Here is a 21,337-nt window from a genome sequence, read left to right as displayed (position 1 = left end):
TTGGGATGTCTTATGCGATTTTCTCCAGTAGATTTACCATCTTTGTCTCGCTCAGAGCTTGCTTAGGCTGATGTTAAAATTGGTTTGCATTCTTGAATGAGTAGCCAGCGGAGAGGGAAGAGTCCTCCGTGGGGGAGCTGAACAGTAAGGAGGCTTCAGGCTGGACTGAAAAATCCACAGAGACAAAGAGCTGACGGTGACACTCCCTGTTTCTCTGTGCCCTTCGAGGGGCAACTTGGGTTCTCACTAAAATCTAATGTAGAGCCTTGTAAAAATGACAAACAATAGCTCAGGTTTATATCACAGCCAGTGTGTACCCTGAGCGCGGATTTATTCCCAATGCTCTGTGAAGAAAAACGCAAACGTCTGCAGAAAAATCAAGAGTCTGCAAACCAGTCTTTGCAATAGTTCACATCTAGTGGGGACAGAAAAATGCAGGGAAAAAGCAAATGCAGTTGCTGCATTGCATAAACAAGATTAGGCAGCAGCCTTTCCATTGATTTTTTTTTTTTTTTAAGAGTGAAATAAAGGCAGGGTAAGTGGGGCAGGAAATGTCCCTTTCATATTTACCATAGGTGCTAACCAAAACAATCTCCCATAGAATTCCAGTTTGCAAGGATTCCACATATTAGAAATTATCTTTCTCACCATTTTCATTACATACATGCATTTTAAGTCAAAGATGCTTTCCCTTCCATAAAAACAATCACAGCTCTTTCTAGAGCATCGATGCCTTCTCTTTTCAACTTAAAGGTTCATTTGCACTAAAATATGCATTATTAACAAAACTCTGTTGTTATTCCATTCTCACCATTTCTCCACAAGTCTAAATGATTGGATATTACAATCATGCTTCTAGAGAGCTGTAAGCTGAAAGAATTAAAATATGGCTGGCAAGTACAGACCAAGTTCGTACCCCTAAATGAAACCACAAACATATTTGAGGGTCATTTAAACTATCAAGTTACAAATCTCATAACGTAGGCAGCGTGCATTCAACAGGGCACTCAGAGCAGAGAGCCTGGAAAACAAAATGCAACTGTTCTACTTGTTTATGAGCAGGAGAGCTGCAGCTTCATCACATCTTCTCCAAGGTTTGGAATCAAAGGCAAAAGCTTTGAAGAGAAAAATAAACACGCTGTGGGACCACAGAGGCTGATCTTTAAATCCATCACTAAGACAGGTAGCCGGGAGAAGCACAGGATGAAAAGTCTCCTGAGCTTGTGGGGGGGAGGTTGAGGAGGAGAATTTTCAAGCTCTGTTCCTTGGGATTAGGACAGTCTTCTGCCACCAAGCAGCAATGTCAAGGTGAGCCATAGTACCAGATGGAAGAGTTCCTCCCCATCCTGCGATGGGGCAGGAAACGAAAAAGAGGTCATGAGCACTTGCCACAGAAACTCTTAGAAACACACACAAGCAGAATGCCTGGACTGAAAGAATGAATGTAAAATTAGAGTTAAAAGTCCTGAACTGGTTCAGATAAGAGCAGTTTTAGGGGAACAGACACCCATCCACAGGTATGAAGGGAATTCTAAGAATGAGAAGGCATTATTTGGGATAACCTCTACTGTTTCCCAGTAGAAACATGATTTAGAATGAACCAAGAATAATATTCATTAAATGTTGAGTGCTAAGCAGGGGTCTACCGAAGTTAAGTCAGGAGACAACGTTAGGAGGAACCCAGAAGAAACATTCCCGGACAGTCAAGTATAAGCACAAGAGGAACAGGAAATCCAGAAATGAAAAATCAGGAAATTGTTGATGATTTCCTATCTGTTTCTGCTCATTTAAATTCAGGGCATCCAGCCAAATGTTGGGAACGATCGCCTTTAATCCTTGTTAAAAGAGCTCTACTGGGCCGGGTGCGGTGGCTCATGCCTGTAATCCCAGCACTTTGGGAGGCCGAGGCGGGTGGATCACGAGGTCAAGAGATCGAGACCATCCTGGTCAACATGGTGAAACCCTGTCTCTACTAAAAATACAAAAAATTAGCTGGGCGTGGTGGCGCGTGCCGGTAATCCCAGCTACTCGGGAGGCTGAGGCAGGAGAATTGCCTGAACCCAGGAGGCGGAGGTTGCGGTGAGCCGAGATCACGCCATTGCACTCCAGCCTGGGTAACAAGAGCGAAACTCCGTCTCAAAAAAAAAAAAAAAAAAGAGCTCTACTGTGGTCTCTGTTGCCCTCATAATGCCAGACAGAAAAGGGGCAGGCCGCCCTTTGGGGTGGAGGTTTCATGGGGTTACACAAGCACAGACTCCCTCAGGCAACCACTCTTTCCAGTGCTGCTGCAAAAAGGAAGACCTTTTATGAGCAGATCCGGGAGCTGGTGGCAGAAAACACAGACTGCTTGGAAGGTCCCAGGAGGGAACTAGGACAAACATTTGCAGCTTGGACTGTACAGGTAAGCAAGACTCCTGAGCCATACCACGTGGGGAAGGCCCCATTCACCTCTGCACAACCGTGTGGGCAAAGAGTGAGACTTTTTCTGCAACTTATAATGAGAACCCAAACTTGCTAATGAAGAAGTCTCTATGTGGTCTTTCGGCTCCAGTGGAAGAAGAGCTGCTCGAGAGTGGGTCAGGGTGCCATGCTGTCTTGCTTGCCATGGTGGGGCCAACCCTGGGCCTAGGACCACAGGAGGATCTCTTGGGAGATCCCATGAATGATGATTTTGTCATTCTCTGACCCCAACGATGTGACTTTACCCAGCATGTTTTAATGGAGTCTGAGGCTGGCATGTGCAATATGGTGATGGAGATTTGGGGTTATGGCTGTGCTTCACCATATAATGTCTACCACCCACAGATAAACTAGGCACTTCCATCCCCCAGACACCACATCATCTGGGTGGCAACATTTCTCCAGATGTCCTAGTGCTGGACATCCACAACTTGAGCTCCTAGCTTCCCAGAAACACAAAGTTGTGTATCCTTCTTACCCTTCTTGCCCACGTCTGAGAGGGTGGCAGGAACATGTTATGTGCAGTAAGGCTTGATGTGTTGTGATGCAATCCACACGAACCCCAGACACTTTCCGGGTTCTTCGCTGGGAAGAGTTTGTATCTGTTGGTTGCATTTTTCATTGGTTCTAAGACATAGGTTTCATTTTCAAACATAATAAGTCCCCTGTTGAAAAAGAAATAAGGAAAAACATGTAATTTTTAAGGACAGCTTGTTTATGGCTAACGCACAGTTCTTAATAAGAGAGAGAACGAAAAGAGAAATACCAATTTATTTATTTTCTCAGAGTTTAATGGGAAAGGATGTTTCTGTGCCATATGTTTGCATTGATTCATTTTGCAAATCTTTTGGAAAGTTAGCCTTGGAATTTTCTTTTGTTTGAAATATTTTATGGTAAAGAATACAGTGCATTTTGCTTTTGTGTGTTTTTATCTTTTTTTTTTAATGTCTCAAAGATACATTGCCAGGAAGAAGAAGGAGGAAAAAGATGTTTTAACTGCTTAGAAGATAACTGTATCTGAATTACCAGACATATTTCAGAAGGGAAATGTTTAATTTTTAAAAAAATTTCAAGGCCAGGCGTGGTGGCTCATGCCTGTACTCCCAGCACTTTGGGAGGCCGAGGCAGGTAGATCACGAGGTCAGGAGTTAGAGACCAGCCTGGCCAACATAGTGAAACCCCATCTCTACTAAAAATACAAAAAAAGAAAAAAAATTGCTGGGTGTGGTGGCAGACACCTGTAATGCCAGCTACTTGGGAGGCTGAGGCAGAAGAACTGCTTGAGTCCAGGAGGCAGAGGTTGCAGTGAGCCACGATCGCGCCATTGCACTCCAGCCTGGGAGAGAGTGCGACACTCGTCTCAAAAAATAAAATAAAATAAAATAAAATAAAATTTCGATAGCCTCGGGGTACAGCAGATTCTAGTTACGTGGATAAACTGTGCAATGGTGAAGTCTGAGCAGTGCACACTGCACCCCACAGATAGTCTTTGATTCCTCCCTCACCTCCTGCCCTCCCCCTTCTGCATCTCCAATGTCCATTATATTACTCTGGATGCCTTTGCATACCCATAGCTTACTTTCTACTTAGAAGTGAGAAAATGCCATTTTTGGTTTTCAATTCCTGAGTTACTTCACTTAGAATAATGGCCCTAGTTCCAACCAAGTTGCTGCAAAGCCATTAGGAAATCTTTTTATAAAAGGACAATTTCTACATCTAATTATTTATCCTTATCCACCCTATTCCCAAAATAGTTGTTGCTGGAATTATAAGAATGAGTACAAATTTATATTTTTTGTATTTACTTAATGTGTGGGAGATGTGTGAATAAAGGAACCCACTTAATACACAAATCATCAGTACTGTTCCTTCGAGGCCGAGGTCTGGGCTCTGGATCCCATGTTTAGCTCTTTCTGGAATCGAGAACACCACAGGGACAAGTGCCAGCCCAGTGTTGCGAGGGCAGCCTCTGGAGTCTGGCAGTTCTGGGTTTGAGTTCAGGTCTGTTACTTACTAGTTATATGACCTGAACTAAGTTTCTTAGTCTCTTTGAGCCTTGGTTTCTTCACCTGTAAAATGGGGATAATGGTACCTACTTGTCAGGGTTGCTATGTCATTGAGTCAAAACGCTTAGCCCAGGGGAGGCCCCAAGTCAGTGCTCGAGGGGTAGTAGCTCTCTTTACTACTAATAAGGGCAGATCCATGAATTAGGCATCTGTTAGCATGTTAATCAAAAGACTGACAATTTCAGGCAAGTCTTATATTTTGTTAACCCATCTGCTCATAGGAACACTGGTCACTCATGGCTCCCTGATATAAAAGATAACATTAATAATATAAATACATTTCTGGGGATGACAATAACTAAGAAAGAACCTTTTGAACCAACCTTTAGGTTTGGGAATAAAAGCATAGATTCTTTCTAAAAATGGACAAATTTGCTGAAGACTCTAACCTGCAGAGACAGAAGGTGACATTTAGCCGTGGATCATGACACATGTCTGACCTTCTGGAGCTCACAGCTAAGGCCACGTCCCACTCCCTGGAATGAGTAATGCTAGCCTTGGGCTGCCAGGTTCCTTCAAATGATGGGGACCTTGGCCTGCAGGTTGGTTTTCATTTCTCTCTTTGCTAAGGTGGGGCAGTGAAGTGCTTTAATTTGAAAGGTGCTTCCTGATGCTGAGAGAAAGGTTTTATTTGGAGAAATGACAATTTGGGTAACAGCAAACTGGCAGCTCTGAATTCCCACGTGTCTAGTACCTTACGTTATTTAGCAAGGTGACCATGATCTCTTCACTTTAGAAACACACAAAATCTCCAAGCAGAATTCATCTCACCAACCTTTCGTGAGATACAGACCTCCTTAGACTCTCCCTAGAACAAGTCACATACACACCTGTAGGGGCTAAGGGAAAAATTTTCCCCTTTGCCCTCTGAAGCTTCACTAAAAGTCAACCGACAAAAGGCAGAAATCTTATAGGAGAAAAGACAGACAATTTTATTTAACATTATGGCACAGGTGACTTACAGAAGGATGATTACTCAATGGGGATACAGATGGTTATATACCCTTCTTCCTAGGAGAAAGGGAGATAGAGATGCATGGATAATTTTAGGGGATGAGTAAGTCATTTTTAGGGGAGTTAATTGGGCTTGAAGAACATACAATGGCCTGGGACCAAGTCCTTTGGGCCCGCAGAGCAGACTACAGTTTATGACAAAAGTCTGTCTGGATGTGTCGACAGGCTTCACTCCTTCTTCCTGTGACGTTAGTTAACGAAAACTCACAGAGGGACCAAGGTGAATGATTTCTTTTTTGGAGGGTCTATAGTTTAGGCTGATAAGGGAACTTCAGAGAACAACTTCATCCTGTGCTTTGGGAGAGGCAGATGGGGTAAAGGTGGTTGCCAGCGGCCAGAGAGACCTCGAGGGTTTTTCTTCAGCTCAGCATATAGAGAGCCCCAACATACACAACCGCAACATCTTGCTAATTAATACAGACTAATTAATTCCTTTTTTTTTTTTGAGACAGAGTTTCGCTCTTGTTACCCAGGCTGGAGTGCAATGGCGCGATCTCGGCTCACCGCAACCTCCGCCTCCTGGGTTCAGGCAATTCTCCTGCCTCAGCCTCCTGAGTAGCTGGGATTACAGGCACGCGCCACCATGCCCAGCTAATTTTTTGTATTAGTAGAGACGGGGTTTCACCATGTTGACCAGGATGGTCTCGATCTCTTGACCTCGTGATCTACCCGCCTCAGCCTCCCAAAGTGCTGGGATTACAGGCGTGAGCCACCGCGCCCGGCCAATTCCTTATTATTTAACTGGCTTACTCCACCAATCCTGTTTTATGAGTTGTTATGGGCAATGGGAGAAACAGATATTCCACACTCAGGATGCTCATATCCTAACTGATAAGGCAGCATCAAGATAGCCGGGACAGTTAGAAATCATGTGAGAGCTAAGATACACATTTGAACTGTAACAGTTAATGCTTCAGAGAAGAGGGAGTCCAACGTAGTTGGGAGTAACTAAAATATTTTTTAATATTTTCAAATCCCAAATTTGTAGAAGTTGCTCGGTAGTCACAAAAATGTTCTCCTGTCTCTTTTAAGTCATCCAAAGGCCAGACTGATGAAAAGTCATGATATGAACTGCTGTCTCCTCGACACTTGTGTCCATGCGCATCACCAAATAGATCATTCAGGGTCACTTTGGTTATCAACTCTGTGGGGTGGCTTGTGTTTTCTCTTTTTCTGAAATGTTCTTCCTGAAATAAAATGTAGATTTCTAACTTTGGACTATGTAGAAGAGGATTTTTGTTTATTAAGGTTGGTTTTTAAAGCCTAAATTAAGGACATGAACTGTAAAAAATGGGCAAGGGGAGGCGGGGCGCGGCGGCTCAGGCCCGCAATCCCAGCACTTTGGGAGGCTGAGGTGGGTGGATCACCTGAGGTCAGGTGTTCGAGACCAGCCTGGCCAACACGATGAAACCCCATCTCTACTGAAAATACAAAAAGTAGCCTGGAGTGGTGGTGCGCACATGCAGTCCCAGCTACTTGGGAAGCTGAGGTGGGAGAGTTGCTTGAACCTGGGAGGCGGAGGGTCCAGTGAGCCAAGATTATGCCACTGCACTCCAGCCTGGGTGACAGGATGAGAGAGACTCCCTCTCAAAAAAAAAAAAAAGTCAGGGGAAAATGGAAATGAACACCATCGATTCTGCCCTAAAAAGAAAACGGCAGTAACATTTCATTCGGTATTGCAACATTTTCAATTTTACATTGGATCTAAATAAGCTGAACACTTACTGTAAAATATGTCACCATGTTCTAATCATGAGAAGTGAATTACTGAAAACGTTCTTACACTTAGTGGAAAAATTCTAGCAACTGTTACTTAGACTAAAACTATTCTCTTATCTTTTTTTATCTTTTAAGTCATCCAAAGGCCAGATGTTGAGAAACCAGGGTGAAGGCCTTCCCTTTTCTGCAAACAATTGGCAGCCTATAATAAGCTTAATTAAGTAATCGCTTTGGACTGTCTTGGGTATAATTAATCATTTAGCTCTAAAGATTGCTGGAAACAACAGTGGACACAAAATTCAAGCATTCAGGTTTGCGAGATACAACATTTTGATGTTCTCACAGCCCTGCTGGCCCTGAGTTAGATAAGTGAATGTAATTTGTTAAGTTGAATGTCAGAGATATTTAGTTGTAAACTTGAAATTGGTTAATCTCAGAGCATGGAATTTAAATCCAGTGGACTTTGCATGTGGGGTTCTTTCTCCCTTGGTAGTGTAGGGGTAAAGATGAGAAAAGTCTCCAGTGTTGGGGAAAGATGAAGACCGTGGGCTCCCTCTCTAGAGGGACAGGAGGTCAGCCAGCCATCACCACAGACTCAGGCCAAGTTCTGGGGCAGAGAGAAAGGGGTTCTCAGGGTGGTCAGGGTCACCCCCTGTGGCACTCTTCTAGGGTCCAAGTTCTGGGCCGTGCTCCACACGTTGATCACTCTGCTGACCATGGCTGCAGCTCTCGCCATGACCCCACTGTCCAAGGTGCGCAGGTGACAGAGCTGGGGACCCAGTCGGGACCTGTGTGTCCCAGGCTTGGTCCTCTCAACCCCACACTCGCCTGCTTCCCTTTGTGCAGTTTTGAGAGGCATGAGGGGCCGGGAACCAGCAGGAGCATAAGAAAAGGAAAGGACTAGAATTAGAAAGAGAAAATGGAGCCACTGCCTTAAAAACCAGCAGCCTTCCTTTACAACGTGAAATCCTGTTGTTTTCCCTTGACTGGAAACAGAGGAATCTATTAAAATTTTATTAGTTGATTATTTTAGCTTTCAAAGTGAACACTCAGGAGACCTATATTTCCTCAAGATAAGTTTTTGTCCTTCGGAAAATTCCGTTTTTAATCTCCAAAGCCAGGGTGCAGCAGGCACCAGGGCCGCCTCGTGCTGTCTGATCCTGATTTTTCTGACTGCGTCCCGGCAAGCAGGAGGGTGGCACACGGATTTTGACTGCCTGTAATATGATGATGATTAGAAAACACGAATTATCCTGGCTGGTTCCGTGTCCAGCTGCTAACTGAATTTGCTAGAAAAAGACTTTTGGTCTCAGTGTGGGGCTGTCAATCATACGGTGGAAAAGCAGTTGGCATGAAATTTAATTTGGGATTTCTTTTTTTTTGGAGGAACTTGTGGGTAAAAGTAATATCTCACCCCTACATGTTTGATAAACAGCCGTGGCAGCATTATTACTTAACACATAAGCGCCACAGGGTTTCAGTCATTTCTATGTGAACTACTCAGGTACAATCAAAACAAATCTGCTTTATCCCTTTACTGTGTGGAAGGCACTAGGCTGGACATGCAAAGACACCTCGCCTGTGGTTCCCATTTCAAATAGAACTCATGACCAGGGAGTGGGAGCGCGACAGAAGAGGTAAGAGTTTCAACTGTGACAAAACATCTTAAGGGTAGTAATTACCAAGGGCTGGGTGCAGTGGCCCATGCCTGTAATCCCGGCACTTTTGGAGCTGAAACTGGAAGATTACTTGAGGTCAGGAGTTCCAGTTCAGCCTGGGCAACACTGTGAAACCCCATTTCTACTAAAAATACAAAAATTAACTGTGCATGGTGGCGCATTCCTGTAATCCCAGCTACTTGGGAGGCTGCGGTTGGAGAATCACTTGAACCCGGGAGGTGGAGATTGCAGTGAGCCAAGATTACACCACTGTACTCCAGCCTGGGTGGCTGAGTGAGTGAGATACCGTCTCAAAAAAGAAAAAAGTGTTATTACCAGCACATCAATAATAATAGCAGCCATGATGTATAAAAAGATTCCCCGAGTCAGACTCCTTTTTAAAATTACAGTGTTATATAAAAATAGTTCACATAACATTAAGTTCACCCCTTGAAAGTGTGAGATCCAGTGGTCTTTAGCACATTCACTGAGTCATGTAAACATCACCACTGTCTAACTGCAGAACATGTTCGTCATTCCCCCCCAAAATTCTGGACCTATCAACAGTCACTCTCGACGCTTCATGGTCCCCATGTGCCAGGCTCTCGAATGTATTATTTTCTCCAATATTTATGGCAATCCTGTAAAGCAGGTAAGATGAGCCCACTTCACTAATGAGGAAAATAAAGATGAGAGCCCCAGGTCACTGTAGGGGGTACAATAGTGTCCCCGTCCCCCAGAAAAGATATGTTTAAGTCTTAATCTCTGGACCTGTGAATGTGACCTTATTTGGAAAAGGGACTTTGCAAACATAATTCAATTAAGGATCTCAAGATGAGATTGTCCTGGATTAGGGTGGGCCATGAATCTAATGACACATGTCCTCGACTGAAGAGGAGACACACAGACGCAGGGAAGAAGGCCAAGCGAAGAAGAAAGCAGAAATGGGAGTGACAGCTACAAGTCAACGCACACCCAGCGATGGCCAGATGCCACCCGAAGCCAGGCGGGAGATGTGGGAGGGATTCTTCCATAGACCCTGCAGAAGAAGAAACCAGTCCTGCTGACCCCTTGATTTCAGACTTCTGGCCTGCGGAACAGTGAGAGACTAGAGTTCTGTTGTTTGAAGCCATTCAGTTTATGGCAGTTTGTTAAGGGAGCCCTGTGAAACAGACACAGCCATACAGCTGATGAGCGGCAGGGCCAGGATGTCCCAGTCGGTACCTGGCTCCTGGGCCTGGTCACTTGTCCTCAATCACACTGGATGGTCGGCCTCCTCTGCAGGATCACACACAGCCCTCATGCTGAGGATGACCTTCCAGGCTGATGTATGACCTTCGAGGTCCAGGCTAGCCAACCCTTCTTTCGGGATCCCCAGCATCTGGGGCCCTGCTGCAGAATTCCTCAGATGGTTTTGTGCAACCTGCTTCCTGTCACTTACAACATTTTATTCCCTTGATCTCTGGCTCTCTTTACACACCCAGGAAATATTTTCCTTATTTCTGTTGTTTTTCTCAGAACCGGCACTGCAACTGGCATGGTCACACGTGACCAGTAGGTGAGTAAGTGATCACTAAATATCTGCGGGACATTGTACCAGCATCAGATTGAATTAGTGCCTTTGACATGTGAGCCATGGAGAGCCCTGGGGGGCTAGAGTGCAGTGGGTTGGCGGGATCTATGATATGATCAAGGAGTGTTTTTGAAATATGACCTTCTAGAATGTACAACATGGTGATGAAAGGAGGGGTAGAGATGGAAGCATAGTGGGGGAGGCAATTTTCAAATTTAAGAGGGGGGTTGAACGAGGATGGTGACAGAAGAGAGGGATGAAGGAGCTGCCACAGGGGAGAGCGTGCAGGTTCTGGGTGGCTGAGGTAGGTGACAGAAATCTCCTTGGGGTTGGGCTTATCAGCTTGAGATGGTGTGGACCTTCTGGACGAGAGGTCAGGTAGAGAACCAGTCTGGGGACCTACCCAGAGGAGTTTGGATTAAGACATCCTGAATTTTGACTGACAGTGGGACCTGGGGAGAGCTGAGAGACTTGACTTTGAGTATCCTTCAGAGTAGGTGGCACCTGGCAAAACCACCGTGGCTTCCTGTGGCCTGTGCGTCAAAGCCTCTCGCTGACTCACACACGTGTCCAACAAGATTCCTGAGAACAGCTGAGGTGTTCTCCCAGGGATGGCTCTCACGGAGTTCACCCGGAAGTCCAAAGACCTCCGTGGGAGGAAGCAGAAGGGAAGCAGTGTAGAAACCTGGCTTGAGACACCTGGCCAGAGGTTGGAGGAGAGCCAGGTGGGCTAGTCAGACAGCTGGTGGAGCAAGTGCCACAAATGCAAAGGTGAAGGTCAAAGTGGTTTTACCTCCATTCCATGGCAATTTCCTCCTTCATACGATCTACCGCACTTTAAATAGTTTTTAAAAAGTGGATCGGCCAGAATGACGAATATGAACCGTCTGACCTTTGGGAGGGCCCATCTATTCCTGCACTGTTTCCTGAGTACTTGTAACATGCCAGGGTCTAGGACACAGCTGTGTTGGGGCACCTGGTCCCTGCCTTCCTGGAACTCCCAGTCTAGCAGACAGGAAGGCCAAGGCAAGGCCATGTCCATGCACCTGACCTTCTGGGGCGTTAGATCCATACACTGCAGTTCTTGTAGCATAGCAGGTGCTGTGTAAATATGTGTTTATATCTCTGTCTAAAGGCCCCTCGTAGAATGAGGCATGGCAGTTACCTAGGCGTGGGGCAAGGAAGGACAGGGGCCATAAGACAGGGACATAAACACATATTCCCAAGGCACCTGCTCTGCTCCAGGAACTGCAACGTCTGAGAAAATGCATGACAGCATGTGGCTGAGCCAGACAGCGAGGAGATGGCGATACCAGTGGAGGCTTCTGGTAGGAGGAAGCAGTGATTGACTTGGGCCTTGAGGGAAGGGTGGATATTTCAAAGTCAAAAGGGAGAGCGGGGAGTGGTGTGTCCCAGGCAGGGGGGCAGCACGATGCACGTGGGGGCATGCTCTGGAAACAGCCAAAACACAGCGTGGCGGGAATAGGGTGGTTTCCTCGGGAGGGAGATGGTGGGACTGAAAAAGAAGGTTGGATCCAAATCGTGCAGGAGGTTTAGCCGAACACGTGTGGACCCAGCGCTCAGGCTTGGGTTTAAGATGGAGTTTTGCCCACTATCACTGAGAAGATGGGAGAAAGTCACTTTCTCAGTCTCTGCTTTTCACCTGTAAACCAAGGAGCATGATATCTGCTCGTGGCTTTTGTGAGCTTCCCAGGTGGACAAGGAGAGGTGTGGTGCCAGTGCAGGAGAGGCCCGTCTGCAGCGGGGATGAGGAGCTGGGTCAGTACCTGGTGATGTGGGGATGGGGCAAAGGGCTTTGTGAAGATGGCAGTTTCAAGGTGAAAAGTGCGTGACAGCAGCACTGGGGGTTGGGGAACGAGCTCCAGGCCCCTGAGGGTGCCGTGCCTGAGTCGGCTCCTCAGGTGACAATAACACCTGCCCCATCCTCATGGAAACAGGGATCATAACAATGATGACAAATAAAGTATGAACAACCCCAGTGATCAGCCCACCCCCACGGAGTGAGTTCGCATGTGAGTGTGTGGTGTGCGTGTGGGGACGTGTGTGAGTGGGCACACGTGTGAGTGACTGTGTGCACACCTTGTGCTCAGGTGTCTCCAACCCCATTTAAAAAGGAAAAAACTATGATTACAACCAGTCTCTAGTGCACGATCTGATCCAGATACCACTTTCTCATCTAGCAAGTTTGCTTGGCTTGGGTCTTTGAAAGCACAGGTGGGCCCTTAAGAAATTCAGCTTCAGTTGAGCCTCTGTGCCTGCAGGTGATGAAGACTTGGGGCTCACTCCCACAGCAAGAGCCCATGAGACTCCTCCTGCCAGACACCTGAGTCCGCACTGAGTGGGTGGAGCAAGAGAACCAAAAAAATAAGGGAAAGACAACCTTTTCCTTCTAGGAGCTCACGCTCCAGCCAGAAGCTGAAGGGGTGGGAACTTGACATTTAGGAACAAACTCAGAAGAGGGATGCATGGCTGTTTTGACGCCCCAGCAGGAGCATGACAGGGCTGGACATCTGTCCCATTACAAGGTACAGTAGGTCAGTTTCTCTGGGCCAAGAGCTGGATTCTCTCTCCATCTCAGCAACAGTTTGATGCCTGTGCCCTGCAGAGCTGTGGATTATCCGACGCTCACGGCAGTGTCTCCAGGCTTCCTGGCTGGCAGGAATGAGGGGCACCAAGCCGTGAGAGCAAATGGGGGACCAGAATGTAAAAGGGGGAGGAGAATCACAAGCACTGCACCAAAACCGTATTCACTGGGAGTTGCGCATCAGTGGGAGACATGACACGAGACAAAATTAGCGTATGGCCTCGGCTTCACATTCGATTTGGAGTCATTTCAAAGTAAGAATCAACTCCACGGCTGAACTCCTTTTTATGACCTATTTTCCACGTTGCACTTCATTTCCCCCCGTTCAAGAGCTGTCTCCTCTTTAACGCCCCTTTCTACTGAGATCTTCATGCCGTTTTTCTTTTCGCTTCCAGCTTCAAATGATGAAGAGCGACTTGTTGGGTTCCCTGCTGCTCACTGATGATCCTGTGTTTCTGAAGCAACGTGGGATGTTTTCTCTGCAAAACTGGAATCTGTCAGGCTGTAATCAATATGTCTTCCAGGACTCCCAAGCTTCCCTCCACGTTCCCGGATCTTAATGTGTTTTGGAGCACACCACGTTTAATACAATGTTTAATCCCTGTTTTCTTTCTTAACATCTACCAGGCTGGTGCTACTCTAGTTGCATTTTCTTCCCCTTTATTTCCAGTCTCAATCGATTCTTCTGTCAGTGAGCAGTTGATCGAACACAGCTTCCCCTCGCTCCGGTCTGATTCTTGACTGGAAAGATCACGAAGTTGACTGCACAGCTCCGGAATTTCTCTGTTGATGCACGGTCTGCTGCTTTTGTAACAACAGCACAAAGATCTGGGAAGTCAGAATTCTCAGGAGCGCCCACAGCGAGGAGTTCATTAGACCCACAGAGCGTTCCTCGCCACCGTTCCCATTCCCTCTTGGTGGTTGATACCAGACGATGCAGCACTTACTCTTCTGACTTTTCCTGAAATCCCAGATGCTACGATTTCACAATATTCTTTTCTGCCAAATGATGGGTCTGTGCCTGCTCCTGGGGATGGGAGGTGAATGTGGAGACTCAGACACGACAGAGTCTGGCCAGTGAGGTCATCACCGCCGTGTGGAAGGAACCGGCAACCCTGACAGTTGCCTGCACTTTGCGGGAGGCTGGAAGACCTAAGGCAGCGTGCCTGGCACAGAGTGACAGCAGGGCCGGCCTGGGAAGAGGGACGGAGGGTCGTGACTGAGTGGCAATGCCAAGCCCTGTGGGAGGATTTGTCTTGCTTGGATATTACTCCAGGAATACTTCCCCAGTTGTTGCTCTAATGAGTTAAAGTCACTGGTTTATAAGTTGTTTTATTAAGGTAAATAGGAGCTGTTAAGAACACCTGGGAGATAACCCTTTTCTCTTTGCCTGTCAAGAATTTGATAGCCCTATAAAGATAACCCAAAAATTATCCAGCCAATCCTGGATGTTTCCACTGATGGCTGATCTCAGTCATCAATGACTTAAAATTTCTTCATAATTGTCGCTGGAAGAGGCCTTTTTGTTTCTGACTGTCCCTGGCTCTCAGCTGTCCTTTTTTTTTTTTTTTTTTTTTTCTGGCAAAAGCTCACTGCATTTCTTCGGTACATTCACCCCTTCCCTGCTCCCTCTCTCAGGGGCCCTGGGTGCAGCTTTCCTTCAACCTGGTCCAGGGTACAGGCCCATAACCTGTTTGACCAGACCACTGAGCTCCACACTGGCCACACAGATGAGCGAGTGGCCCAGGCAGAGCCACTGAGATGTATTTAGATGACCTCCACTGAGCTTGGAAGAGAGCCTCATTCTTCGACCTGCTTTTGGAGCATGGAAGCCTCATGCTGCCAGCAATCCCTTTGTCACCAACAAAACAAAACAAAAACTGCCTATTATGGACTGAATGTTTATGCACCCTGCACATTCATACCTTAGAGCCATAGCCCCATGTGGTGGTATCAGGAGATGGGGCCTTTGGGAGCTGATTAGGCTTAGATGAGATCATGAGGGAAGCCCCATGATGGGATCCGTGCCTGTATAAAGGACACCAGAGCTTCCTCCTTCGGTGCATGCCCAAAGAGAGGTCATGTGAGCACACAGCAAGCTAATGACTGCCAAGAAGCCAAGAAAAGAGGCCTCAGGAGGAAATCTATCTTGTCAGCACATTGATCTTGGACTTCCCAGGCTCAATAACTGTGAGAAATAAAATTTTAAGGTTTAAGCCAACCAGTCTATGGTATTTTGTTTTGGCAGCCCATGCTAAGACAGTGCCTGAGAATGAAACTGACACAGAAGAAGGTAGAGGCTTGAGATAGGAAATAGACCCTGATCATATTAGTTAGGACTCTGGATCCAGCCTGGAGTCACGCCTGGACTTTTCAGTAGCACAAGCCTATCTCCATGTTATTTTGGTTTTCTTTAAGTCAGTTTGAATTAGCTTTTCTCTTTTTTACATACATTGGCCTTAAGGCCAAATCGAAGGCTGAAAATACCCAGCCTTCAACGCACGACCTTTGAACTAAGAGGTCCACCTTTCAGGTCCCAGAGAGGCACACAGTCAAGTGTGCATTTCCCTTTCCATGCGTACGTGGTCCTTACTACCAGGGCCTTGTGTGTCTCTGCCCTGGTCCCCACAGGAGCAGCATAGCTTTGCAAGGCATTTTCCCAAGAGTGCTGCGTGAACACACTTTTATGACTAGTCCAGCCCCAGAATCAAAGAACAAAGACTGTCTCAAGATGCTCCCTGGAGGCGGGCACAGGGCTTGGTTCCCTGGAGGTCACTGCATTTGTTTATTGTTTCTCCCCTGGTACCCATCTTGGGGAGAAAGAAACTCAAACTTTGTTTGAACACGCAAACTTCCCACCATGCAAACTGGGATCAGAGAGGCCCAGTGACCTATGCATTGTCACACAGCAAATTCACCACCCTATCATGTTCTAGTGTGAGAACATGTAGCATCTGAGATGAAGGTGGGGGAGGCCAAAGGACATCTGATCACCTTCGTGACTCCTGGTGATCCTGCCTTTCCACTTCCCTTCTGACCCCATTTCTCCTATTGCCTCCCTGTCCCTGTCCACTCCGGTCACCTTGCTGCTCTGGGAATATCCCAGGCATCCTTCTGTTTCAGGAGCTTTGCACATGCTCTTCTCTCTGATATGCTATCTACATCATCTAAAAGACTCGCCTCACCTCCTCCAGAGCCTCCCTGATACCCATTGCCTTTCCTGTCCTCTGTCTCAGCTTTGTCTTCCCCATGATCCTTGACGTCGTGTATCTTACTATGCCCTCTGTCTGTCCCTTCCACTAGGAAGTGCTCCAGGAAGAACACGTTTTGTTCAGTGCTGTGCCCCCAGAACCTGGAATTGGCAATGAGGAAGCACTCGAGGAATGTTTTGGGAATGAATGAATAACCGGAGAGAAACAAATTCAAACCACAAGGCACCTCCTTCACTTTTCAGAGTAGCAGCCATCTTAAAGTTCAATTGTGTTGTATAAATAGAATATAAAAATGCAGAAATGTGTGTGTGTCCATGCGAGTGTGTGTGCTCATTCAATGATTTGGGTCTGTACTGGCTGACCTGGAGAGACGGATAGGGTCGGGTAACAAAAGAAAGCTGTAGAAGGGTGTATATGACGTGACTCTATGTTTATAAAAGTAAACAAATACACACCCCAATCTCTGACTATGTGTTTCCATGTACAAGGGATGAGAAAGTTGGGAGGGGAATCCCCAGTTTGCATTTTGATCTGAGTAAGACTGGGACGGGATGAGGAGGAAGAGGAATAGCTTTGTGTACATATTTTTAGCTGTGAGTACGTCAAAGGACCAATGCTGGTAAATACTTAGAAATAAATCAGATGTACTGAGCAATGCAGAAGCTGCGAGCAAACAGAACTGTCATTGTCTGCTGGCTGGAGTAGAAGAGACGGCAGCGAAAAACAACCTGGTAGGTGTGCTGCTGTTGTGTGTGTGTTGTGTTGTGTACATTCTCATCCTCCATGATCCCACACACAACCCGCAAAGATGTCGCAGGAACTCCTGATGCACAGAACGTGATTCTGCTTTTTAACTCAAGCAGGTATATTTTTCCAGGACTTCTCTCTCTTCCCTCCCAGGGAACCGTGCTTTGGTGTCACGGGTCAAAGTTACCCAGGACTCCGAGGATATACTTAGTTCACAAACTCAATAAGTAAATCCAGTAAAAAGGCTGAAGCAGCTGGAAATTTATCAAACAAAATGATTTTCCTGGGGAGCACATAAGAGCCAGCCAATGGCTAATTACTGTGATGTGGAAGGAGGGGGCTGTGAGTGACACCCGGGGTTGACTTCTCTAGCAAGGGAAGGTAACTGCTTCCTGCATCGTGCCCACAGCATAGTAGCAACCCCCCTGCCAATCCATGCCTATATTCAACTCACCTTGGTGGTTGTTAAATTAGTTTCTTTACTTTGTTTCCTAATGAGAGGAGCCCCTTTAAGATTTATATGAAGCTAGCAGCTTCAACATTAGTATGTAATGTTCTATCTTTTAGCACTGGGAATTATAAAACATCAGAGCCACATAAATGGAAAATAATTCGGCTGGGCGCAGTGGCTCATGTCTGTAATCCCAGCCCTTTGGGAGGCTGGGGTGGGCAGATCATGAGGTCAGGCAATCGAGACCAGAGTGGCCAACATGGTGAAACCCAGTCTCTACCAAAAATACAAGAAAAAAAAAAAAACTAGCTAGGCATGGTGGCGAGCACCTGTAGTCTCAGCAACTCCGGAGGCTGAGGCAGGAGAACAGCTTGAACTCAGGAGACGGAGGTTGCAGTGAGCTGAGACTGTGCCACTGCACTCCAGCATGGGCGACAGAGTGAGACTCCGTCTCAAAAATAAAAAAAAGGAAAATAATTCACAAAATGCTTGGATGTTGAAACTCAGCCTTTCAGTCGCTCTCACCCACCAGGCCTGAGAACAGCACTGAAAGAGGGGCCGTGAACGTGAGGCTAAGATCCTGGGTGGCTATGCTCTTGTAAGCAGTGGACTGAGGGCCTGCGTGTTCTCTTGCCCAGGTGGAGGTGCAGCTGAGCTGGGAGCACCCATCACTCATTCTCATTCTCAATGCTTTAGCACGAGCAGGAAAAGACAGACGTTATCTGCAGTAGATGGATGAAGGCTAGAGCCGCCATGATCATGACCACTTACCTGAGACCAGAACAGGTGCTGAGACTGACCACCGAATCTGAATATCCCCGCACATGTCCGTGGTAGTAACAGTGACCCTAAAGGGGAGGAGGGGAGAATCCAGTTCAGTTATAACATATTTTTGCCCACGTATAATAAATCACCACTTGTTTTTAGCTATACAATTTTCTTTTGCATAAAATGTTCTACAGCCTTAATATTTAATGCGAAGCCCAAAGTGACCCAGCCTGGATCTATGAAGGGAATATCTGACTAACTTAGAGATTACCAATAGGGGTCTTTAAATGAACCCTAGTTTCACTCTTGTCTCTCTGACACCCTACAGGAGAGCCCTGATACAGAATGTTTTACAAAATCTAGCAGCAGAACAAATCATGCTGACATTGCCATTTTTCCCTCAGGTAAATTGTCTTTCATAATGAGATGAAGTATAGCGGGTATTTAAGCACACTGTGAAATGTAATAAAACAAGGCCTAAATCTGTGGCTTACGAAAACAGGAAAGCAGATGAGACGAAGTGGGGGTGAAGAAGGAAGGACGGACCCTCACTGAATTACCCAGTTGAGAGCTGAAAGTCTATCTCAGCAGGAAAGAAAAATAGGAAGGTCTTCTAAGTCTAAGACGGAAGTTCCCGTGTGTCATGCCTGCAATATTCTATTCTTTGATAATATCACAGCTTACAAAAAGAAACCACAGCACAGACACTTGCTTAGTGAAGACAGGTATCAGTCTGGAATCAAGGTTAATTTTTATCATTGAGCAAAGGTTATGCTGCAGCCCCAATTAAGTGGCAGACTGGCAAGAAGGGGCTTGAGTACACTCAGTTCTCCTCACCCAGGTCCTCTAGATGCCAGCTGGGTGCAGGTGCCTGCAGAGAAAGGTACATGTATCTTCTCAGGGGACAGAGCAGCTCGGGTTTCAGCCCGTCCCCACTGCACCCTCCTCAGTGCCCGGCTCCTTCCTGCCTGACAACAGTCATGCACTTTGTCCAGGGCAGAGCTTGGTGTCCAACTGTTCTGCCCAACAAAACCCATCTTGACTTTGCTAAGAAAAGGCACCAGACGCAATTGAGTAATGAAGGAAACTAGACACCACCACGGAAAAGGGGCTAAGATGGTCTCTTGGTCTCAACGTACATGACAAAATTCTGGGATCATCTAAAAGGCAATGAAAGGAGGGTGATGGGGTTAAGGAGCCACAGGGACATGTATTATTCTGTTGGGCTTTGTCATATTAATTTTAGAAGTTCTTTATATACTCAGGATATTAATATTCTGCCTGTTATTATATGGGAAATGTCTTTCAACTTTGCTTATGATATTTTTTGTTCGGTTTCCAATTTACATAAATTTAAATGCATTTTTCTATTTTTTGTATAGCTCAAGGTGGCTTTTTCGAGGTCACAAATATGTCCTTCTTTATTTTCTTCTATTTTTATAGTCTTATAATTAGCTCTTATCTATCTAGAATTAATTTTCATGGGAATGTGAGGTTCAATGCTAACTTTCCCCTACAAATGAGAGCCAGCTGTGCTTTGCTGCCATTTTTCCTTTTTCTCACTGATGTGACATGCTACCGTGGCATATATCAAAGGCCCACAATATGTCTGTGGCTCCACTTCTGCACTCTGTGCTAGCCCACTGAGACAGGCATCCATTTGTCTGTTCCTGTGCCAATTCCACACTGTTCCAATGACTACTGATATTAGATAGAGTACATTGTCCTATAAAATTAAGATTAAATTCATATACCATAAAACTAATCTTTTAAAAGCACATACTCAGTGAGTTTTGTTGTATATTCACAATATTATATACTCATCATGACTAATTGATTCTAAAACATTCCTGTCACATATCCATCAGTAGTCACTTCCCATGCCCTGCTCCTCCCTCTGGCAACCACCAACCTGCTTTCTATCTCTATGAATTTGCCTGTTCTATTATTTCATAGAAATGGAATTATACAATATATGCCTTTTATGACTGGCTTCTTTCACTTAAGCATGGTGCTTTCAAGTTCATTCATATTGAGGCTGCATTAGAATGTCATTCCTTTGTTATGGCTGAATCACCTTCTGTGGTGTGGATGAAAACATATTTTGCTTATCCAATTGATGAGCACGAGTTGTTTCTACTTTTTGACTATTATGAGTGATGTTACTATGAACATGTGTATACATTTTTGTAAGGATATGTTTTCAGTTCTCTTGGGTGTGTACCGTGAGTAGACATATGGGTCTAAAAGTAAAGTTGCTGGTTATATGGAAACTCAATGCTTAACTTTTTAAAGTACTGCCGAACTGTTTTGCCAAGCAGCCGAACCATTTTACATTCCCGTGAGCATTATATGAGGACTCTAATTTCCCCACATCCTCGCCAACACGTGTTGTTGTTTATCTTTTCAATTATAGCCACCCTAGTGGATATAAAGTGGTATTTCAATGGGGTTTTGGTTTAATTTTCTTAATCACTAATGATGTTGGGCATCTTTTCATGTGCTTATTGTCCATTTTTATACCTTTTTTGAAGAAATGTCTACTCAAATCCTCTGCTTATTTGTAAATCGGATTTTGGTCTTTTTATTGCTGAGTTAGAAGAGTTCTTCATATATTCTTAGCACTAGACCCTTGTTATTTCTTATGATTTACAGATATTTTCCATTTTGTGGGTTGTCCTCTTTCTTTCTCTCTCTCTCTTTCTCTCTCTTTCTTTCTCTCTCTTCCTTCCTTTCCCTCCCTCCTTCCCTTCCTCCTTTCCTTCTTTCCTTCCTGACAGAGTCTCGCTCTGTCACTTAGGCTAGACTGTTGTGGTGTGATCTCGGCTCACTGCAACCTCTGCCTCCCAGGTTCAAGCAATCCTCCTGCCTTAGCCACTGGAGTAGCTGGTGTTACAGGCACATGCCATCATACCCAGCTAATTTTTGTATTTTTCTAGCTATGAAGTTTCACCATATTGGCCAGGCTGGTCTTGAACTACTGACCTCAAGTGATCTGCCTGCCTCGGCCTCTCAAAGTGCTGGGAATACAGGTGTGAGCCATCAGGACCAGCCCCTTAACTTT

The 21,337-nt window shown here is 45.7% G+C and overlaps 1 protein-coding gene across 1 annotated transcript in view; it reads right to left on the bottom strand.

Annotated features, from left to right (window-relative positions):
- ADAM12 (ADAM metallopeptidase domain 12) overlaps positions 1-21,337 on the bottom strand; it is a 402,598-nt gene that overhangs the window by 101,776 nt on the left and 279,485 nt on the right. The window contains exons 7-8 of the mRNA XM_012464187.2: positions 18,277-18,353; positions 2,939-3,125 (exon numbers count right to left, since the gene is read on the bottom strand). Of these exons, the coding sequence (XP_012319610.2) occupies positions 2,939-3,125; positions 18,277-18,353 (264 nt within the window). The remainder of the gene's footprint in view (positions 1-2,938; positions 3,126-18,276; positions 18,354-21,337) is intronic.

The sequence above is a fragment of the Aotus nancymaae genome, unplaced genomic scaffold (genome assembly GCF_030222135.1).
Source record: "Aotus nancymaae isolate 86718 unplaced genomic scaffold, 86718_ANA_hifiasm-v0.15.2.pri h1tg000010l, whole genome shotgun sequence".
Classification (NCBI taxonomy): Eukaryota; Metazoa; Chordata; class Mammalia; order Primates; family Aotidae; genus Aotus; species Aotus nancymaae.
Note: the sequence above shows the minus strand (reverse complement) of the source record. Positions and strands in the feature narration are given on the sequence as shown.